Here is a 20,445-nt window from a genome sequence, read left to right as displayed (position 1 = left end):
TAGGGTTAGAGAAGCTCGACCGGCGCACGTTTACCGCTCCGGGCTGCTCACCTGATGATTTCAACCGTTTGATCAGTGTACTATGTACAGATGGACGGATGAGATCGGTTGAGTTGTACGGTGGGCCACGGTGGCAGCCCTGGAGCCCGCTCGCAGCGGTCAAGATTCGGACCGGGCGGGCTAACGTAAGCCGGGGGCCGAAGCGGGGGTTCCCTAATCTCATCCGCTTTTTTATCCGCCCGTAGTTCCCCCCTAACCCCCCCCCCACCCCTCTCTTCCTCTCCCCACCTCCTTCCCTGAGAGAGCAGTCACCGAGAACAGAAGAGCGAGTTCCCAAGGGTTTCCATCCGCCTTCGAGCTCCGCCGACTCCCCGCTGACGATGGCCAATCGGAACAATGACGAGTCTCGCCACGGCCTCGCCGTGGAGCCTCCGCCGCATCAAAACCCCAAAGGTTTCTTTTTTCTCTCCGTGCCTCTCCAGCCCCAATCCGCTGAGTTATTCTTCTTCTTCTTTTTTTTTTTGATCTATCCCTTCCTCTGAAGATAAAACCCTAGCTCGTATGGAGAGAAAACCTAAGCTGCTCTCTCGATTCAGCACCCTTTTCCCCTTTATTCCTTTGGGGTTCGGACGCCAGCTTGTTGTTCTTGCCGTGCGATGAATCTTTTCTTTTAGGGGTTAATTTTCTTGGCTGATTTGCAGTGTTTTTTTTTTTTGGCGGTTTTAGTTTCCAAAGAGTTTTTTTCCTGATATGGTAAGAAATGTGGCCGCTTTTGATGTATTTGATCTCATACTTCGGTTTTTTTATTGTTTTTATAACATCGATCTTGGAACCTTTTACGGATTCTATGCTTCCTGATCGAGTTTGTAGCTTAGATTTTGAAGTTCTCTGGAAGAAGAAAAAGCTGAAATTTTGTTAGCTTTGCTGATCTGAGCACCGGTAATCATGCATGTCATTCCCCTTACATACAACATTTCCTGATGCTCTTCCTTTTATAAGACATGGAAGAAGTGTTGGAACTGCAGAAATTCTTTGCACTGATCAGTGAACCGCACTGAACGTTGATAGATTTGTAATCAGGGTACTATTGAATGAAATCGTGTTTGTTTGGAATTTTGTTACTTACAAATGATGGTAGCGATTTGGTGAAGAAAATTTGCAGTTGGAAGCTTTTAGTCTTTCAACAAATTGCCAAGTTTTATGAGAGCTTTCTGGTTGAAAATCTTTTTGATGAGTTTTGGTATTTGGGGATCATGTAATCAGTTAATATATAAAGTTACGTGCTTGACCGCATTCTTATCATCGCAATGACTTAGATGACTTGATGTCTTGGACATCTGTAAAACAGCTTGTTCGTTGTACCATGATTTCATAGGGACGCTGCACGTTGTTTGGGAGTATTACTAATGAGATTTTATTTATACTACAGGACTTGAAATTTCATTGATTAGTAACATCTTAGCCAACACATATCATGACCTAAATAAGAATATTGGCACGTGTGCTTGTCTAAGCAGTGCAGTTGACATATTCATCTGTTTTGGTATCTTATTATTGTGGTATCTTGAGAGCTTTTGTCAGAGATATACTACTAAAAAATTTTTGCTTGTTGATGATGTTCATCAGATGGTCTTTGGTTTTTAGTGGTGAATCATGCAAGACTTTCTTTTTTCTTATTCTTGCTTTTTTTTCTAAATGAGAGAGAGAGAGAGAGAGAGAGAGAGAGAGAGAGAGTGTGCGCGCGTGTGCCCGCGTGTGTGTGCATACAAGTGATTTGATATCTGTAATCAGTTTGAACTCTGTTGGGATGGAGGCTCTGCAGAGCACTGCCTTGGCATATAGGCCAAACAGTGAAGAGAGAGTCCAACAGGTATTGTGACCATCCCATGGCTTAATGTATTTATATTCCAAATCCCAATAACCATTCTTCTAAGTCTAGATAATCAGCTCATCCTTTTCATTTTTTGATGATCAGTAGCCTCCTTAATTTTGCATCAAGAGTTCCATCTAGCACCATTGTCTCCTTGATCTTTCTTTTGCAAACATGTCTGCAATCACTAATTATGTTTTGGGTCCATATCTAAAGCTCTACTAGATTATTTTTCTTGTACAATATCTACAACCACATAATTTGAACTCTCGGATGTGCATTGTTGGACTTAGATCACCTCCAAGAGGAAGGTACTAAGCTGTTGGGCTAAGCCCTGGTTGTTGCCTTAAAAAAAAAATGACTACAAAGGTAAGTTCCTAATATGTTGGTACTCTTTCTCATGATCTTGAAGAATTGGTTGACTTTTTCTTGGCCACAAGCATCACGACTTGAAACTTATGGGAGTCCAATGTCTCATTGAAACAAAAATATCTATCTCCTACCGGACCTCAAAAGGCAAGTTGATCTTCTCCTCCTCTAGAAGAGAGTAGGTGGAGGGTACTTGTTAGTTTAAAATGCCTATGTGTGTTTCTTATGTGCAAGAATGCTACTCTCCTGCTACATAAATGTCTTTAGGTGGATTGCTTTTACAAAATATTTTCGATTTTCCGATGAATGTTGCAACTGTTAGGTGAGTATCGCCCTCTTAATTAATGATAGAAAATTAAATAAAAATTCAAATATCATAAGAGAGTGGAAATGAATGGTTGAATTAGATGCAGTGAGAAATGGGCTGAAAGGGTTAAACATTTTAGCTTGAAAGATAGGATTATAGTTCGCCCTTGATAGTATTAGTTCTTTTGTTGTCATATTTTTTGGGAGGAAACTAGTGAAGATAGAACTAGGGTGATTTTCCTTGCAGGATTTTGCTGTTGCATGCATATAAGAAATTTTGGGGGTCATTTTATGAAAATTGTTTTTTTTTAGAACTGCATCCTAAGTAGATATGTATTATATGGGTGCCTTCTTCAGAGGTTAGTGGGGGTTCCCCGAGAAGAAATCAAAAGTATTACAAGAACGCAAAGAACTTTTGATGGTTGAATGTTTGTCTGTGTATCGGGTGTATGCACATGTGCATTAGGTTGTTAGGGGAGGGAGGGGACAGGTGAACAGGACTGTTAAGGGCTGGCAACAAATGCAACAACAATTTGAGAAGAGAGGGTATTAACTTAGGAATAAATATTTTCTTCAAAGCAGACTTATGCAATTGCTTTTGCTCATTTGTGTTGAAAAATTAATTTTGTCATAAAAATAGACAACTTAAATTCATAGCATCACATGTGTAGGTTTTGTGATTCTATAACCCTTTGTTTAGAGTTGCCTTGATGAATATTTGGATGTGGCTGTTGATGTTATGTTAGAGATAAATGGTTTTACTAATGGTAGTGATGTGCGAGGAGGAAAAATGAGTGGAACATTTTGTTGGCACTTGGTATGCTATTTCCTATTACAATCTTGATCATAAAATTCATTGTTAGCCAGAACATCTACTTGGTGGATCAAGTGGACATTTCCATCATCTTTGACTATTGGAGTAGTTGAAAGAAGATTTATGGTCTCTTGGACTGCACCGCTGCAAATTGTTTTAGTCCCAGGCTTTGCTGCACCTTGTTGTAGTGGACCTTGCCATGAATTTTCTTTGCTTGACATCGTGTTGGTCATTTGTGTTGAATTTGACGAATCATTGTTGGTCCTTTAACATTATGGTTGTATTTGGTAGCTGGCAATCTATCCAGATTGTTGGCAATTTAACATGGGCCCGCCACATTACTGCGTTTGGTATGTTTTTTAAGTGGCAATCTGGATTGCCTTGGCAATCCACATTACCTCTCAAGAGATAATTTGGATTGCTTGGGGGAGAGGTGGCTATCCAGATTACCACATATTTGGTAATATTGTAATAATTTTTTTGGACAAAAATAGCTTTAAAAAATTATCGTGTAAATCATCCCTTCTTCCTCACGATGGGCGGTGGGAAGAGGGGGGGCCAAAATCCGGCCGCGGAGGTCGGAAACCAGCCAATCGGCGGGCCGCCGTCGTCTCCTTGACGCCAGTCGTCAGCAATCAAGAACATGGGGACGGGTGCTGGCTGGGGAGGGAGGCATGGGGGCTGCGGCGAAGAGGGGCAAAGACAGGCGCTAGCGGTGCGGGGGGGGTGCGGGGGTGGGGGCTGCGGCGGAGAGGGGCGGTAGGGGAGGGGGGGTGGAGTGGGGGCTGCGGCGGAGAGGGGCAGTAGGGGCGGGGGGGGGGTGTGGATATGGGCGGCAGTGATTGTGGGGTGTGGGGGCTACGGCGGAGGGGCGGCAGGGGTGGCGGAGGCGGGCGTCGGTGGTGGGGGTGGAGACGGGCATCGATGGTGGGGGGAGGCTGGGGGGTTGTGGTGGAGAGGGGTGGCAGGGGGTGGGGTGGCACAAGCACGGGGTGGGGGGTGGCCTGGGGGGCTACGGCAGAGATGGGCGGTGGGGCGGTCGCGGGAGGGAAGGGGGGTCGTGAGGGAGAGAGAGGAGAAAAAATGGGATGGCACGAGCACGGGGTGGGGGGTGGCCAAGGGGCCTGGGGGGGTTGTGGTGGAGATAGGTAGCGACGCGGTCGCGGCAGGGTCGTGAGGGAGAGAGAGAAGGAAAAAAAAATCCTATTATAATTTTGTGCTGCCCTTTTATAATAAAAAAATACTCTTTTATAATAAAATGTAATAAAAGAGTATAGTAGTAAAATCCTATTTTTGTTCTCTTATTCTGAAAAATTAAAAATTTTGTGCATGGGGTGTGATTTTTAATAAATTTGATTTAAGAGTATTTTGAGAATTTGATGTTACATTACCAGTAATTTGATTGTCATACCAAACATATCAATTAAGATTTTTAGTAATTTTACTGTAACGTTACTTGCATGTACCAAACACAGTAATCAACTTTACTGGCAATCTATCTAGATTGCAGGTAATCCAGATTACCAGGTAATCCAGATTAAGATTGCTTGGCAATGCACCAAACGCAACCTATGGGTTATCTATGTCTGATTGTAAACTGTGTATTTGTGCTGAAATCTTTTTGATATTGCCGATGCGCATGTGCAATGTTGATGCTAACATTTTGTTAATCATTTACCTTTAGATGTATACACATTGTGAAGGGTGTGACTTTACCACCAGTAGAAATTGAGCAAGCCATCAATATTTCTAAAATTCTTTAAATTCCACCATTTAAGGTTATGACATACAGTTATAATAAGCCATTGCCCTAATATCTTAAATATCATTGCAAATCTCCAACAAATGATGTGTATACATTTATGATGGACCAAAGTGGCTTGATGTTGATTGATCACTGGAGGAACGGGAGAAACTAAACAGTACAGTTGGTTGTTGAACAATTAGCAAATGAAAGCTGTGCAAATTATGGAGCTTTTGTGAATATGTGTAACTTCATATCAGATTGGCACCTCATTTAGAATCTAGGTAAGAGCCTAAAAACGATTACAAAAACTCAGGTTTTCCAGTAGCTGCTGGTTTCATATACATCGGGCAACTATTGGAATCAGTCATGGGAAAACCCTGTGCCAGCAAGATCAAGGTTATTTCCAGTGATGAATGTCTGGTAATAAGTTTTTGAGCAAAAAATTGAATATCTTAGAATATTAAGATTAAAAAATTGAGGAGCAAGCACTCTATGGGTTTCAACAATGCAATAATCAACCATCAATAGTAGTTTTCTATTATGTACATTTAAAAGAGTTTATACCTTCTCAAATAGCATGTGAATGTGCTATATAGTAAATATTGTATGCTGAGAAATGGTATAAATTAATATGTTTACCAATCAGAATTTCATGCATCATGTAGTAATGTGCATCGTGCAGTAATGTGGGAAACAGTCTAATAAGTTTTCATTACCTTTTTGAGTTTTTTAATAATTATGATGCCATCTATATTTCATTTTTTTATGTGTTAAAATTCTGTAGTATTTGTCTTTCTCTCATGATCATCTTTGACTTTTGCAGACACGCAAGGATCTGACAATCCTATACCTCTTTCTCCACAATGGCTTCTACCAAAGCCTGGGGATAATAAGCTTGGACCGGTGTCTGGGGTAACGTATCTGATAGAATCCTTTTGTTTGCCTTATTCCACTGTTGCAAGGAACTTCAAAAGGAGATGCTGCATAGATCACGTTTTCGTTATATCATGATTGGTTTTTCTTCCCCCTCAGTGGTTTTACTTCCAGATTAGAATGCCTGCTTGCTATATGCATTGATGCTAGTATAATATGTAATATTGCAATTTTGATACTTGCAGGAATTTAGTCCTCATCATGGTAATTGCCCAGATGCTGTGAAGGTACCAGGAAATGGTGAAGACATTCATAATGCTGGAAAGAAAAGGGATGTTTTCAGGCCTTCCTTGCATGATGCGGAAACTGGGCGTCGTGATCGCTGGCATGATGAAGAAAGGGAAACAAACTCTGCTATTCATCGAGATCGTTGGAGGGAGGGAGATAAGGAACTTGGTGATACTCGCAAGATGGAGCGCTGGTTGGACAATTCATCAAGGCATTCTGGGGAAGCACGCCGTCCCTCATCTGAACGGTGGAATGATTCAGGCAATAGGGAAGGCAATTTTGATCAACGCCGTGAGAGCAAATGGAACACACGCTGGGGACCTGATGATAAGGAGTCAGAAAGTTGGCGTGTAAAGTGGTCAGATACTACCAAAGATGTTGAGGGGTCTCGTGACAAAGGATTGCCTCGTCTTGCTAGTCATGGAAAGGACATTAACAATCATGGAAAGGATACCGAGAGAGAGGATCATTATTCTCGTTCATGGAGGTCTAACTATTCGATCATTCGTGGAAGAGGAGAGCCTGCTCATGGTCAATCTCCAGCAAACAAACCATCCACTATGTTTGGCTCTGGTAGAGGAAGAGTGGAAAATGGGTTTCCAGTCTCCCCTGCTGGTCGTGGGAGGTTTAACTCTAATACGAGCACCCCAAGTAGTGGTGCTCCACGTCCATATCATTTAGTTTCTGTTTCTGACAAGCCTGATGGTGCATCTGGAGATCCCTCTACTCTGAGATATAGTAGAATGAAACTTCTTGACATATACAGAGCGACTGATGTAAAAAGCATTAAAATGTCTCTAGATGGATTTATTGAAGTTCAGTCTTTGACACAGGAACAACCATTGGAGCCTCTGGCACTTTCCGCTCCTACTCCTGAAGAATTGGTAATCAATTTTATTGGTCTTTTACTAAGCTATCTCTTGTATTGTATGCATCATCTTGCTCTGTAATTTTTTTGGGTATCATCTTACTTTATAAGTTTTGGACAGGTCATTTTGAAAGGAATTGATAAAGGGGATATCGTGAGCAGTGGAACGCCGCAGGTTTCTAAAGATGGTTCTGTTGGAAGGAATTCTACGGACGCTGTTCCATCCAAACAAACTAAATTAGGTTCCATCTATCATCCACTTATATTCATGTTTTGGTGGTATCATTGTTTACCTTTAACACACACACACACACACACACACACACACACACATATATATATATATACATACATACATACATATATATATATATATATATATATATATATATATATATATAGATAGATATATATATATAGATATATATATACACACACACACATATACATACGTATACATACACACACACACATATACATACGTACATATACGTACATATACCTACACATACGTACATATACGTACATATACGTACATATACGTCCATATACATACACATGCATATATATATATATATATATATATATATATATATATATATAGGGTTTGTTGGGGGGGGGGGTGGGGGCGCTACGGGGAGCAGAGAAGATTTGCCTGCTGCTGGGGATGATTATAAAATAGTTAATTCTGATGATAGCAAAAGGGTACATTTTGGGAGCCCCTTGTATGAAAAACAGTTCCATCAACATGGACCTGATCTAAAGGTGGCCTCAGGTGAGAATCTCTATTTGTAAAGGAGAATGCCAAGGTTGTCAATGTAGTGAGTAAGTCCTAGTTGGCAGGGACCTAGAATCTCCCAGGAACTACGTTAGGTTCTTAGGTGGGCTGCCTAGTGACTTGGCAGTCCATTCTTCAAAAAAGCAAAAAAGAACATAAAAGGTCAAGAAAAACATGATAGACCTTTTTTTTCTGCAAATTGTAATATAAATAACCAAATAAACCATTATAGTCTATTGGAGCACAGACTAGTTAAAATCAAGGCATATTCTCTTGGCATATCAATCCACCAAGTTAATAAAATAGTAGTAAGCAATAATAAAAGGTTCAGACCTATAAAGCATATTGGACAAGCATGAACTGGAAAAAGGAAAAAAAACTGAAAGGCTATAATGTATGAGGTAAACTAAAATTTCATATTCATATGTCAAAGATTGCAAACTGCAAAGAACAAAAAAGTATATAAAGGAAAAGAAATGAAGATAGCCCGGAAAAAAAGCAGGACAAAAACATAGAAAAGAGACAAAAAGAGGGAAAGAAGATGAAAAGTGGAAATGGAAGAATGAGAGGAATAAGAGAAGGAAAAAAGGAAGGATTTCAAAAATGAAAACAAAAAGGATATAAATAAGAAAGAATAATAAAGATAATTCAAAAGAGAAGAAGAAGAAAGAAGGATACTTCAAAAGAGAAGGTGAAGAAGAGTAATAAGAAGAGAAGAAAAGAAAGAAAAAAGAAGGAAAGGCAAGAACTGGAAGTGTGATGGTTGCTGACAGATTACTGGAGGGGAATGATTGTTTACTGGAGAGCTGGTGGAGGGCCTTTAGTTTGAGCCATGAAGGTGGATGATGCGCCGTTGGCTGTGAAGGGCTTTTTCGTGCTCTAGTGTCAAGAGTAGGTGGCATCTGAAGTACTCCATTTAATCCTTTTGTTACTGTCTCACCCAATTCGTTTAAAATAAGCATATTTAGTCACAAATGTAAAACAAGGAAAATAAAATATATATATTATATTTTAATAAACTAATGCTTATGCTGCCATTGCCTAAGTGGGCTGGCTTGCCAAGGTGCCAAAGTTTCAATCTTGGCAACCCTAGAGAATATATTGCAGTGTTGAAGGATTGCAATCCTAACATCACCTTTTGAACTTTCGCATGTTTCTATTTGGATATACTTCTATATTTTTATTCTAATTATCATACTATCTTCAATTCTACCATTCTTTGTGTCCAACATCGAAGTTATGTATGGTGCTTTAGTTTGAAAATCTAGCCTCCTTAGCATCTAATAATGCCGAAACTAGCAAAAGTTTGTTTGGGCAAGTGACAAACTAGAATAGTGGTTATATAACTTTAAGTATGTTAAATCAATATAGGGGGACGTATTGGCCAGCGACCAGTTTAGTATGTTAAGGCTACGAATTGCATCGACCTGATGCATATTGGAATTGGTGTTGGGGGGGGGGGGGTTGAGAGGAGGGAGAGTGAGGAGATGGAGGGAGGGAGAGGAATCACCTGTTCATGAAGATCTTGGTGCTCGTCTGAGGAGCATGTGCTTGAAGTGGTTGAGGCGATAGAGAAGGCCTCTATTGTGGATGGTGGCATTGCTAGATGGGGTGCTAGGGTTTTCCTTCGGAGAGTGGAGGAATAATACCTAGAGTAGCAGGGAGGGGAGGCAGGAGAAAAGGGTTGGAGGGAGGAGGGGGAGAGGACTCACTAGGACGTGGAGATCCCTATGTCGACATGAGGAGGATGAGCTCGAAGTGCTTGAGGCAAGGAACGATGCCCTTGCCATGAATGGTGGTGTTGTTGGAGGGGGGGCACTAAGGTTTTTCTTCAAAGAGCGGAGGACCATTACCTGGCGTAGAGGTTGGAGGAGAAGGAAGCAAGGGGGAAGATCGGGAGAGGAAGAGAGGCTAGAGGGGAGAGGAGGATCGGTAGAGAGGTGAGGGGAGAGGCAAGAGGTATTCAGGAGAGATTAAGAGATGAGGTGAGGTTTTATACTGCTTAGATTGGCTGGACTGTCATAGTAATCGATCAATCTGGTTCAGCATACCTCTAACTGCCCAGTTTGGGATGGTTTGACGCTCCTTGACTTCAACCAACATGTCTACCTTTTATGTTGGGCTCTATGTAAATTTTTTTTTCATCTAATATGAAAATGACCAAGGTTTTAAATCCCGTGGGATGGAGGTGTCTTGGTCTCTCCATGGGATGGGACGTCCCGCTGTCCCATCATGTTCTGTCCCGATAGCTATCCTGGTCATACATCCTAGTTGATATTCTCCTTTTCTCTCCCCTTTTTCTTTCATTTCTTTCCTTTTTTTTTCATTTCTTTCTTCATTTCTTTCTTTTTCTTCTATCTTTGTATCTTTTTGTTTCATTTTCTTATGCCTTCTTTTTTTTTTTTTCATTTTCTTATTCTTTCTCTTTCCTTTCTTCCTTCTTTCCTTTTTTTTTCTTCTTCTTCTTCTTTCCTTTCACTTTTTTCCTTTTTTCATCTTTCTTTCTTTCTTTCCTCTTTCTTCTTCTCTCTCTGTATGGATAGGTTTCGGAGTCCCAAACTCGTCCTGGTCCCATTTTCTCGTAGGAATGGGATGGGACAGCGGGGATGCACCCCGTCCCGTCGGGACGCAAAACCTTGAAAATGACAACGTGACACAAAAAAAGATATTTTCTCCTGCCAAGGTTTTTAGAGTATTCTTACTCCATATATTCTCTTGCATCAATATATAAGCTGTCTTTTGACTTGTTAATTTTGATATATTACTTCATGGTGTCTTCTGCTTTGTTGGATTATGGCCGCTACAAATTCCATTTAAATATTCATGGTTGTTTGCTTTTCAGATTCAGCAATTAATCTTCCAAAGGCAGACGAGACTGGGATGGAAAATTCTTTATCACATTATGGTGTCCCGCAAAGATCTCAATCATTTGGAGATCACACTCACAAATCAATTCATGATCAGAAGGACTTTTCTACTGAAGTTGGGTCAAGGACATCTGATTCGAGCTGGTCCCATATCCATAGAGATGTGGAATCTGAGCACAAAAATGGTACATCTATCGCCTCATCTTTCTATAGTGATGGAACTTCCTGGGAAAACTGTGATGGACTTGGTTTTCATTCAGGAATGAAAAGTGATTACAAAATTACAAGGCAATCATCTGAAGTCATGGACCGAGAAAATAATGTCAATGTTATGCTTGGTCATGAGGATCCTTTTAGTTTCAGGGATACATTAACTGCAAGAAAGTTGCAGCTGCATACTTCTCCAGAAGACCTATCCCTCTGTTACAAAGATCCACAAGGTCAAATTCAGGGCCCCTTTTCTGGAAGTGATCTGATTGGGTGGTTCGAGGCTGGATATTTTGGTATTGACTTGCAGGTTCGGCTTGCAAGTGCTCCAGCTGATGCCCCTTTCTCATTGCTTGGAGATGTTATGCCACACTTACGAGCGAAGGCAAGGCCTCCACCTGGTTTTGGTGCAGCTAAACAGAATGATGTAGCAGAGGCGTCTTTGAGGGGGAAATTTGTCACTCCTGGTAATGTTCATGCAGGTTTGGATGAGCTTGAGTTTCTTAAGAATGGGCAAAGAAACAGGCATGATATGGCAACTGAAGCACAGAATCGGTTTCTAGAGTCACTCATGTCTGGTAGCATGGGCTGTTCTCCATCAGAAATTTTTTCTTTCTCTGGAGGTTAGTTGTGTCACAAAAAGTAAATTACAAAGATATATAGAGATAAGCAAACCTTATCGCATTTGTTGGTTGGCGATTCTTAAAAAAATGATTTTTGTTTCATGTTTATTCATTTAGTATTATCATGCCCCTTGATCTTTTTATAGCATGCCTGATCATGTAATCTAGTTTTTAGATCAATTAGTTTTTCTTTTGCTCATTGTACTTCACATCATGCAGGTATGCAAGATCGTGGAAGGAGCATGTCTGGCAATTTGCCCTCAGTAGGAGAAATTGGGAGTGATGTGAATTACCTCTTGGCCCAGAGAAGTTTGTTGGACAGGCAGAGGTCATTACCCAATCCTGTTCCATATTGGTCAGGGGGGGATGTCTCATCCATAGGACCAAAGTTGGATATGATCTCAGATCCTTCTAAACCATATTCAAAACTGGTGCCTCCAATGGGAGACAATTCTCATCAAATTCTACAATCTCCTCAGCATGTGGACTTAGTGTCTATTCTGCATGCTGCTGCAGACAAATCTCCATCATCAGCTGTTAATTCTGGAGTACCTTCATGGTCAAATTTTCCTGATGCACGATCTATGAATAATACCATTCATGGTGGCATGGAGATCTCAAAAGATATGCTAGACGTGCGCCACAATCAGCATCTTCCTTCCCAGATTGGGTTAGGACTTCAACAGCAGATGTTGCAACCCCCAAATCAGCCACCTTTGCCTCCTTTGTTCACCCAAACTGGTGATCATTCTTCTGGCTTGGTTCCACCAGAGAAACTGCTGTCATCTGAGCTGTCTCAAGATCCAAAGCTGCTAAGTTTACTGCAACAACAGTATCTGCTGTCACAGCTTCAGTTGCCTTCTCAGGCCCCTGTTCTCGCTCAAGTCTCTCTGCTGGATCAGATGTTACTGCTCAAACAGCAGCAGAAACAAGAGCAGCAGCAGCAGCAGTTATTGCTGCAGCAACAGCAACACCTTCTTTCCCAAGTGTTGTCTGCACATCAACCTCATCAACATTTTGGTGGTCCTTCCTATGGGCAAGCACATGGTGCTATTCCGTCAGGCAATACTCCTATGGATCATCTTGGGCTTCAAAGTGTACATGAGGTGCTTCAAGTTAATCAGCAGATGCCAGTCCATAATTTGCAGGATGGACAACCATCCTACCCTCCAAGTTTGAATCTGCAAGGTGCCCGGGATGCCAGTTGCTCAGTGAGCTCTGAGCCTTCAGCTTTACATTTGCCTCATCAGATATTTGACCATACAATAAATTCAAAAGAATGGGATGCTTCTCTTTCACGAGAGAGTAAGGATATTTCTAACTCTGATGGTGCAGCAACACCAGTAATTGCAGATAGTCTGCCTTTATCAGAGACCACAGAGAAGCGTGAACAAGAGGTTTTTGTTCCACAGAGGATTGACCATGGCCTAGATGAAAATAGAACAATACATGAACCATCATCAATATCTCAAACTACCAAACTCGTGACATTAGCTAGTTCTGAAGTGGTGAACCATCTTGGGTCTTCACGGGATGGTCCTAAATCATCTGATTTTGTGTTTTCTATCTCGGATCAAGTTCATGATTTGAAGATTTCTTCAGAAAAAATCCCTGACTGCCATACTGAATCACCATTAACAAAAGAAACAAAAAATGTAGAAATACGGGAGGTAAGAAAAGCTTCAGAGAAAAAACTGAAAAAACAAAAGAATTCAAAGGCACAATTTACTTCAGATGTTGGGAAGGGATCATCAAAGACAATTCCTTGCCAGCAGTCAAAACTAGATCTTGAAACTGAAGGTTTGAATGCTGGTGGAACTAAATCAATGGGGCAAGCAGATGCAGAAGAATCTCTCTGTGTGACTTCACTGGTAACAGGAAAAGAAGATTCTGTTGTACCTACCACAGAACCTCAGGATTCTCCAAGATCTCAGCTTTCATCTTTGGGAAACATTTTAGCCAACGAATCCGAAGCTGTTGGAGGGGAAGCTGACCAGGGAGAAGGAGCATCAACATTCAATGCACCAATGACAGGTAGTCATCGAGCTTGGAAACCTGCTCCAGGGCTCAAGACTAAATCATTGCTAGAAATTCAACAGGAGGAACAGCTAAGGGCACAGAGAGAAATAATGGCTTCTGAAGTTGCAGCTAAGGTCATCCCTGCAAGTAGTCCTTCACAACCCCCCTGGACTGGCATTGCTGCCAATTTGGAGCAAAAGTCTGTTAAAGATACTGTTCTAGGTGGAACCAGTCCATCTGTTTTGGGGAACTCAGAAAATACATTGAATTCCAAGAGCAGGAAGAGCCAGTTGCATGATTTATTGGCAGAAGAAGTTTTGGCCAAGTCAAGTGAAGTAGATAAAGATAATGGTAGTAATATTAAGGGGTCATTTTTGCCGCCTTCACCAGTGGGTACCCAAGTTGACACATTAGCTGTTGATGATGATGATTTTGTTGAGGCCAAAGACACTAAGAAAAGCCGTAGAAAGGCATCCAAGGCCAAAGGTGCTGCAGTTAAAGCCCCATCACCTGTTGGGTCAGCTGATCTTTCTGGTCCCTCAATTCCTACTGAAAAGGGCAAAAGTACTCGTCAGGCACAGCAAGAGAAGGAGACATTACTGGCTCCACCCACAGCTCCATCTTTAGGGGATTTTGTTCTGTGGAGGGGGGAGCAAGCAAACTCTTCACCTGCTCCAGCATGGTCCACGGACTCTGGCAGAATTCAGAAACCCACATCATTAAGAGACATTCAGAGGGAACAGGAAAAGAAGTCAGTGTCTGTCCAGCAGCAAATTCCAATACAAGCTCCTGCAAAAGTCCAATCAAACCGCAGTTGTCACGGTAGTGGACCTTCTTGGCCGATTCCTGGATCATCATCTCCTTCCAAGGCTGCAACACCTATCCAAACGACTTTGCATGCTTCCACTCAATCAAAATCTAGAACTGAAGATGATCTATTTTGGGGTCCTCTTGAACAAACAAAACAGGAAACGAAGCAGTAAGTACATAGTATTAACTTTCATCTTTTGCTAGTTTGTCTTGTGCATTAATCATAACCACCTTCTTGCTTGTCTGATGAACTTATACTTCTTTTGGCCCTTGTCTGTTGCTATTCATAGACATAGGTTCCTATGTCATGATGAAAGTTAGTTAATATCCTAATTATATGATCATATGCTAAAAAGTTTTCAGGAAATGAAGCAGTAAATACATAGTATTAACTTTCAACTTTTGCTAGTTTGTCTTGTGCATTAATCATAACCACTTTCTTGCTTGTCTGATGAATTGATACTCCATTTGGCCCTTTTCTGTGGCTATTCATAGACATAGGTTCCTATGTCATGGTGAAATTTAGTTAGTATCCTAATTCTATGATCATATGCTAAAAAGTTTTCAGATCTTATTATGTTTCCAACTTAACACTGAAAATTAAATGAATTATACTTGCGCCGAGGAGATTAAACATTGATGACTTTAACCATTTCCATTAGTTTTGTTTTCTGCATCTTTATCTTCATATTATCAGAAATTCAGAATATTCTATTATGATTGAGTGGAACCGTGAAAAAACATGCTTTATGTTTTATCCCTATTGGAGCTCAAAGTGCTACATCCAAGTCTTGGATGGAACTAGCAATAAATGTACAGCTTTCTATGTTGAGTTTGACAATGCTTCTGATGCATTTAGCACTCAGCTTTTTGCCTCTTATATTGTTCTCAGTTACCATGTTTTACTTGAAACTGTCTCATGAAATGTTCAATCTCATCATTCCTTACCAAAAATATACTCTCTTTTAAAAACTGGTGGTATTTATACAATTGAATCATTCCTCGTATTGTTAATTTCACTAGCATGCTACCTTTCATGCATTTTCTGAACAGCTAGGGTACGCTAGGATTTTCCCATTGTGTCTCCATCCTGAGTAATATGCTTTGGTGGGGAACTCTCTTACTTATTATGATTTGAATATATCAACAACTTAGAGATATATGAGATGTCTTCTATCTTGGAATACCTTGAAGATGATTAATGTTCTAAAAGAGCCACTTGACAAGCACTAAATTTATGGACCTGAATGTTTTGCATTGGGGAGGGCAAATGAGCACGAGCATATAGAGATGATGATGCTCAGGTGGACATCATAGAAAAAGGGTATGTATAAATGTTTACTGCATCAGGAGGATTCAAGGGAAGCACCAAGAGAGGATAAGATTTTGTTGGTTTCTTCTTGGATCCTTTCCAGTCTTCTGGTTTGATGTAAGGGCTCCACGGTTGTAGCTTGGCTTTCCCCCTCATGCCACAGAGCCCCTTACTGTGCTTTACTGTTCATACTTGTTTTTCTCCATGTGCACTCGTTCCTTTTCATGTTTGGCTCCAGGCCATATACTGTTCTGTCTCCATCTAACACCTTAGTGTGGCATCCATGTAACTTGATACATATTAATTACTGGTCTAGTTGCCCAATGAAAATGGCTGTCTACACTCCACCATAACAGTTTTCTTGAAGACTAACTTTCCTTTTGAAATAATATGGTGATGAACTGATCAGCATAGTTTTAAGCTTTTGGCATGCTGTATTTGGTGTAATTATGTTTTGTTATGCTGCTTGAACTAAATTGGTTCTCGTCAATGGTTTAGAAACTTGGGAGTGTGGACTTTTTATGGTCACTGGCTGGTTCAGTAAGTGTCTCAGTACGTGGGTGGTACAGGGTTGGTATGCCTTGGTACAAATGCACGATAAAAGGTTAAAAAGGGGTATCAAGCATTATGAAGTCAATAGCCTGGGTTTGGCAAGACTCTGGGCTGTGTGGCTCCTATTTACCAATCCTAGGGCATACTGAGCTCTGTTGTACTCGCCTCTGGCTGGTATGATGTATACTGTGGGTGTACCAATTTCATGTGTTTCTTTATGCTGTGAATGATTTTAGTCTAGGCTAATCCCATTTCTTGTGTTGCGCATGTGGTAGTAGTAGTATCTATCTTCAGTTTGTTTATATTGTCCGTGTTGGATAGAATTCTTTTCCTTTTCTCAAGAGCCAAGACAAATTTCTTGAAATTTGAAAAGATTCCTTTTGTCCTTTTTTTTGTCAAGTTCTCAGAAGAAAACTTTCCAAGTGAAGGATTTCAAGTACTGTTTCACATCATATATTTCACTTGATAACATGGGAAAATGGAGAACCTCATGCATATGCTTGTTTATTTTATGAATCATTCTTTCTCCCCCTTTGCTCCCCGCCCCCCACCTCCTCCCTTTTTTTTGTCTAAATATCTCCCCTCCCTCCATGGTTCTCTATTTTGAAATTATTGCCTACGCTTCTTCAGGGTTATTGAAATTAAAACTTTCCTAATTTTTTGCTGTAAGAAATGGCTTTAGGTTGCCATTTAATTCAATTTTGTAGTCCTCTTCAATCGCAGTAAGATCTGTTGCTTTAGCTCTAAACTACCTTACTAGCATGTGCAGTGACAGGTTAAAATGTCAGTATCTTTTTTCTTCAATTAAAAGGACACAAACCTTAGCCTTGATCGATAATTTGTACCACTATTGCAAGGCCATGCCAATACAATGTGGTGCTTTCAGTACCAGGGATGAATTTTGTTGTAATTAACTCATTTACCAAGTTCAAGTTCTGGAACATTGCTAGTAACAATAATAAAATTGCTTGTAAGCAGGTCAGATTTCCCGTCTCTTAATTCTAACAGTTGGGGAGTTAAAGGCACTCCGGTGAAAGGAGCACCTGGAGCAGCACTAAACCATCAAAAGCCATCAAGTGGCAGACCTGTGGAGTATGCTCTGTCATCATCACCTGCTGGTGGTCCGTCCGTGGCAAAACGGAGGGTTTCAGCAACCAAGCTTTCTGGTAGAGCTTGTTATGGATTGTACTGTCTCCATTTGGGAGATTCTTATGTCTAAAATTTCATGTTTTTTGTGTTTTCCAGAGGCAATGGACTTCAGAGACTGGTGTGAGAGTGAGTGGGTCAGGCTAACCGGGACAAATGGTACTATTGTGGAGCTGCTTGAAGTTAAACCTAGAATTTATGCTTTCCCTTCATTTGATCTGCAAGTAAATAACGACTGCTAACACTTTCTTTTTGCTGTTTCTATTGTCTCAGATATGAATTTTTTGGAATTTTGCATAAAACAATCAAAATCAGAGGCTGAAATGCTCTTGAGCGAAAACCTTGGTTCATTGGATCGCAACCATGAGTTCATCGATAAGTTCCTTAACTGCAAAGAGTTCTTGTCATTTGATGTTATTGAAATGGCATTCCAAGATCGAAGCGCCTGCAGCACACGTGCTGATGGTCTGGGACATGGCAAGTCCAACAGTTCGGACATCAGGGACATCGATGCTGATCTGGAAGCTGGAAACCAAGCAGCAGCCAAAGGGGGAGGAGGCAAGAAAAAGGGGAAGAAAGGGAAGAAGGTGAGTCCATCAGTTTTAGGTTTTAACGTGGTTAGTAACCGAATAATGATGGGTGAGATTCAGAGCATAGAGGATTAGGAAGTTAGAGGGTGAGTGTGTACATACATTGTCTTGACAACCCGTCTGTAAATGTTTTTATCCTTCTGCTGGGTGGGTTTTGCCCCCTCCTAATCTCTATAGAGCAGTAATCGCACACTGTAAACAGCTCAAGCAGTTTTTTGGTAGCAACTAACAACAGTCGTTTGCTCATCCCTCCCTAGTGCAGTAATTGCACTGTCGGTTAACAGCTCCAGCAGATTTGTGGTGATAACTAACAGCAGCCTTTTGCTCATTTAGAGAAGCCAAGGTGAACTTTGGTATGAATCAAAGTTCTGACTCGAAAATACGATGGTTGTATCATAGCTGTACTCAAATTTGCCAAATTTGATGATGGTGAGTGGTAAGATGTACAGCTCTAGAATCATGCAATGGTTGTAATGCCTACCTATGCCTGATGTGGCCTGAAGACGCAAATCAAACATATATGACCTATTATTTACCTTGTCATCTTCACTTCCCCAGTTCTTACATGCTAGCAGATGTGCTTTTCATATATTGATAGCCCAGTGGGATCAGTTGTACTTGTAGCCTTTCATGCAAGTGAGATATCTAAATAGAGATGCTACAGTAGGTTAATGCGCAAATCAAAGATAAAGCAGGAGGCGTACAGAGAATCGGCAGGCAATTCGTATCGTCAAGGCGCATGAATTCTGCCTCTGGGAACTATTTAAGATTTGGCGGATATCGAAAATCATCTATCTTTATTTTTTTCTTTCTTTTTTTTTTTATCTCTATTTTTTTCCTCTTTCTCCCATCTTTCCTTCATTTTTTTTTTTCTCTATTCTTTTCTTTTTTTTCTTTGGTTCTTATTTCTTTTTATCTTTTTCTTTTCTTCACCTTTACATCCTTTATATCATTTCTGTTTCTGTTTTTTTTTTTTTTTTGTACAGATGGATTTTGAAGTCTCGATTCCATCCTGATTCTATTTTCTAACAGAGATATGATGTGTTAGCCCGTTGGGTTTTTAAGACGTTGCTGAAAACATTTATTTACGGGACATGGCAGTCCTTGAGCTCGCTCGCGGCTGCATGAGGACATAAAATCTGTCTTCCATGCCGTGCACTACGGTTGGAGCTGGGATCAAAAGCTCCCACCGTGTGAACTCGAGTCAGCGCAGCAAAGAAAGAAAAATAAAAATAGAAAGAAAGAAAAGCTCCATTAACTTTCCAACCAATGATCAAACCGTCGAAGGCACGAGGGCATTGATAAGCTAGAAAACAAACAAGCACGACCCTTCGTAGAGGTTTCACAGCGCTGCCTTGCCGCAGATACATGAAAATCTCAACAAGTCTCCTTGATGCGTGTGATATATTATCTTCTGTAGAGCTGTCAATATTGATTGAGCCTATCGGATTGGCCTATCCAATCGTATAAATGAGATGAATTAGATTTATATTTTAGCAATCCATTTAAAAACAGACCAAATAATTCATCTTATTTAAATTGATAGGCCGGAATAGACTGATCCGCCTCTTTTTTTTAGTAAAAAAAAAAATTATCAAATCTTCTTATCCAGTTATCTCTTTTCAAATTTCAACTATGCGAGAACTAAAAAAGAGAGAAGAGATCGAGAGTCTCCCCAACCTCAGAGCTCGCATCGCAGCCACTGACCCCCTCCTCCGGCAACCTCTCAACCCCCATCCCCATCCACCTCTCCATCGCCGCTCTCAACGCTGCCGTCGTCAAGAACCAGTCAGCCTTCCACGACCACTTGGTTCAATCCCGATCGGCCAGATCTGAGCCATCAATGCGGAGGCTGAGTGGGTGGAGCGATTGATTCAGTGGCAGGAGATGGTGGACGCCATCCGACGAGATGAGCGGGAGTGGCTCTAAGTGAGTGAGAACCTCATGGCACTTCTCCTCCAATTGGACTCAGTGCCCAACTACTATCTGGCCATGAGGAAGCTGCAGAGGTTCGTCGACCGTCGGATTGTGAGACTCCAGGAGGTCCTAGACCTGATCCTGGGGTTGCGGAACGTCAGTGGGGAAGGATTTTTGGTGAGCTTGGAAGAGATCATGGAGGGGATGTGGAGAGGAGAGGGAAGGATTTCTTTCTTGATGCCGTGCTCCCATCCGACCATCCCCTCGCGCTCCCCCCTCCCCTTACTCCCCGACGAGCTTCTCTGCCCTGACGCCCGCACCCCGATCCCCGTGACTTCTCTTGCAGCCGCTTGCACCCCACCTCCCACCTCGATGCCAGCACCCCATCCTCCACAACATTCGCGCCCCTTTTCTATGGCGGTCTCTACAGCCTCCGCACTCACATCCACTCTCCCTAATGGACTTTCACAGATTTACAGTTTTTTTTTT

The 20,445-nt window shown here is 41.3% G+C and overlaps 1 protein-coding gene across 2 annotated transcripts; it reads left to right on the top strand.

Annotated features, from left to right (window-relative positions):
* Window positions 1-267: 267 nt before the first annotated feature.
* On the top strand, window positions 268-18,285 carry LOC105060662 (protein ESSENTIAL FOR POTEXVIRUS ACCUMULATION 1). Of its 2 annotated transcripts, XM_073251539.1 has the most exons (10): window positions 268-453; window positions 5,930-6,018; window positions 6,225-7,151; window positions 7,257-7,377; window positions 10,756-10,965; window positions 11,041-11,610; window positions 11,830-14,608; window positions 17,282-17,469; window positions 17,549-17,608; window positions 17,723-18,285. In XM_073251539.1, exons 1-10 carry the CDS (start codon window positions 381-383, stop codon window positions 18,112-18,114), a joined length of 5,409 nt encoding a protein of 1,802 aa, XP_073107640.1. In that variant the 5' UTR covers window positions 268-380; the 3' UTR covers window positions 18,115-18,285. The 2 variants fall into 2 exon arrangements, with proteins under 2 accessions (XP_073107640.1, XP_073107639.1); XM_073251538.1 differs by having other exon boundaries at window positions 10,756-11,610.
* The last annotated feature ends 2,160 nt before the right edge of the window (window positions 18,286-20,445 follow it).

Source organism: Elaeis guineensis, chromosome 2 (assembly GCF_000442705.2).
Source record: "Elaeis guineensis isolate ETL-2024a chromosome 2, EG11, whole genome shotgun sequence".
NCBI classification, from domain to species: Eukaryota; Viridiplantae; Streptophyta; class Magnoliopsida; order Arecales; family Arecaceae; genus Elaeis; species Elaeis guineensis.
This window is presented reverse-complemented; position numbering and strand designations above follow the sequence as displayed.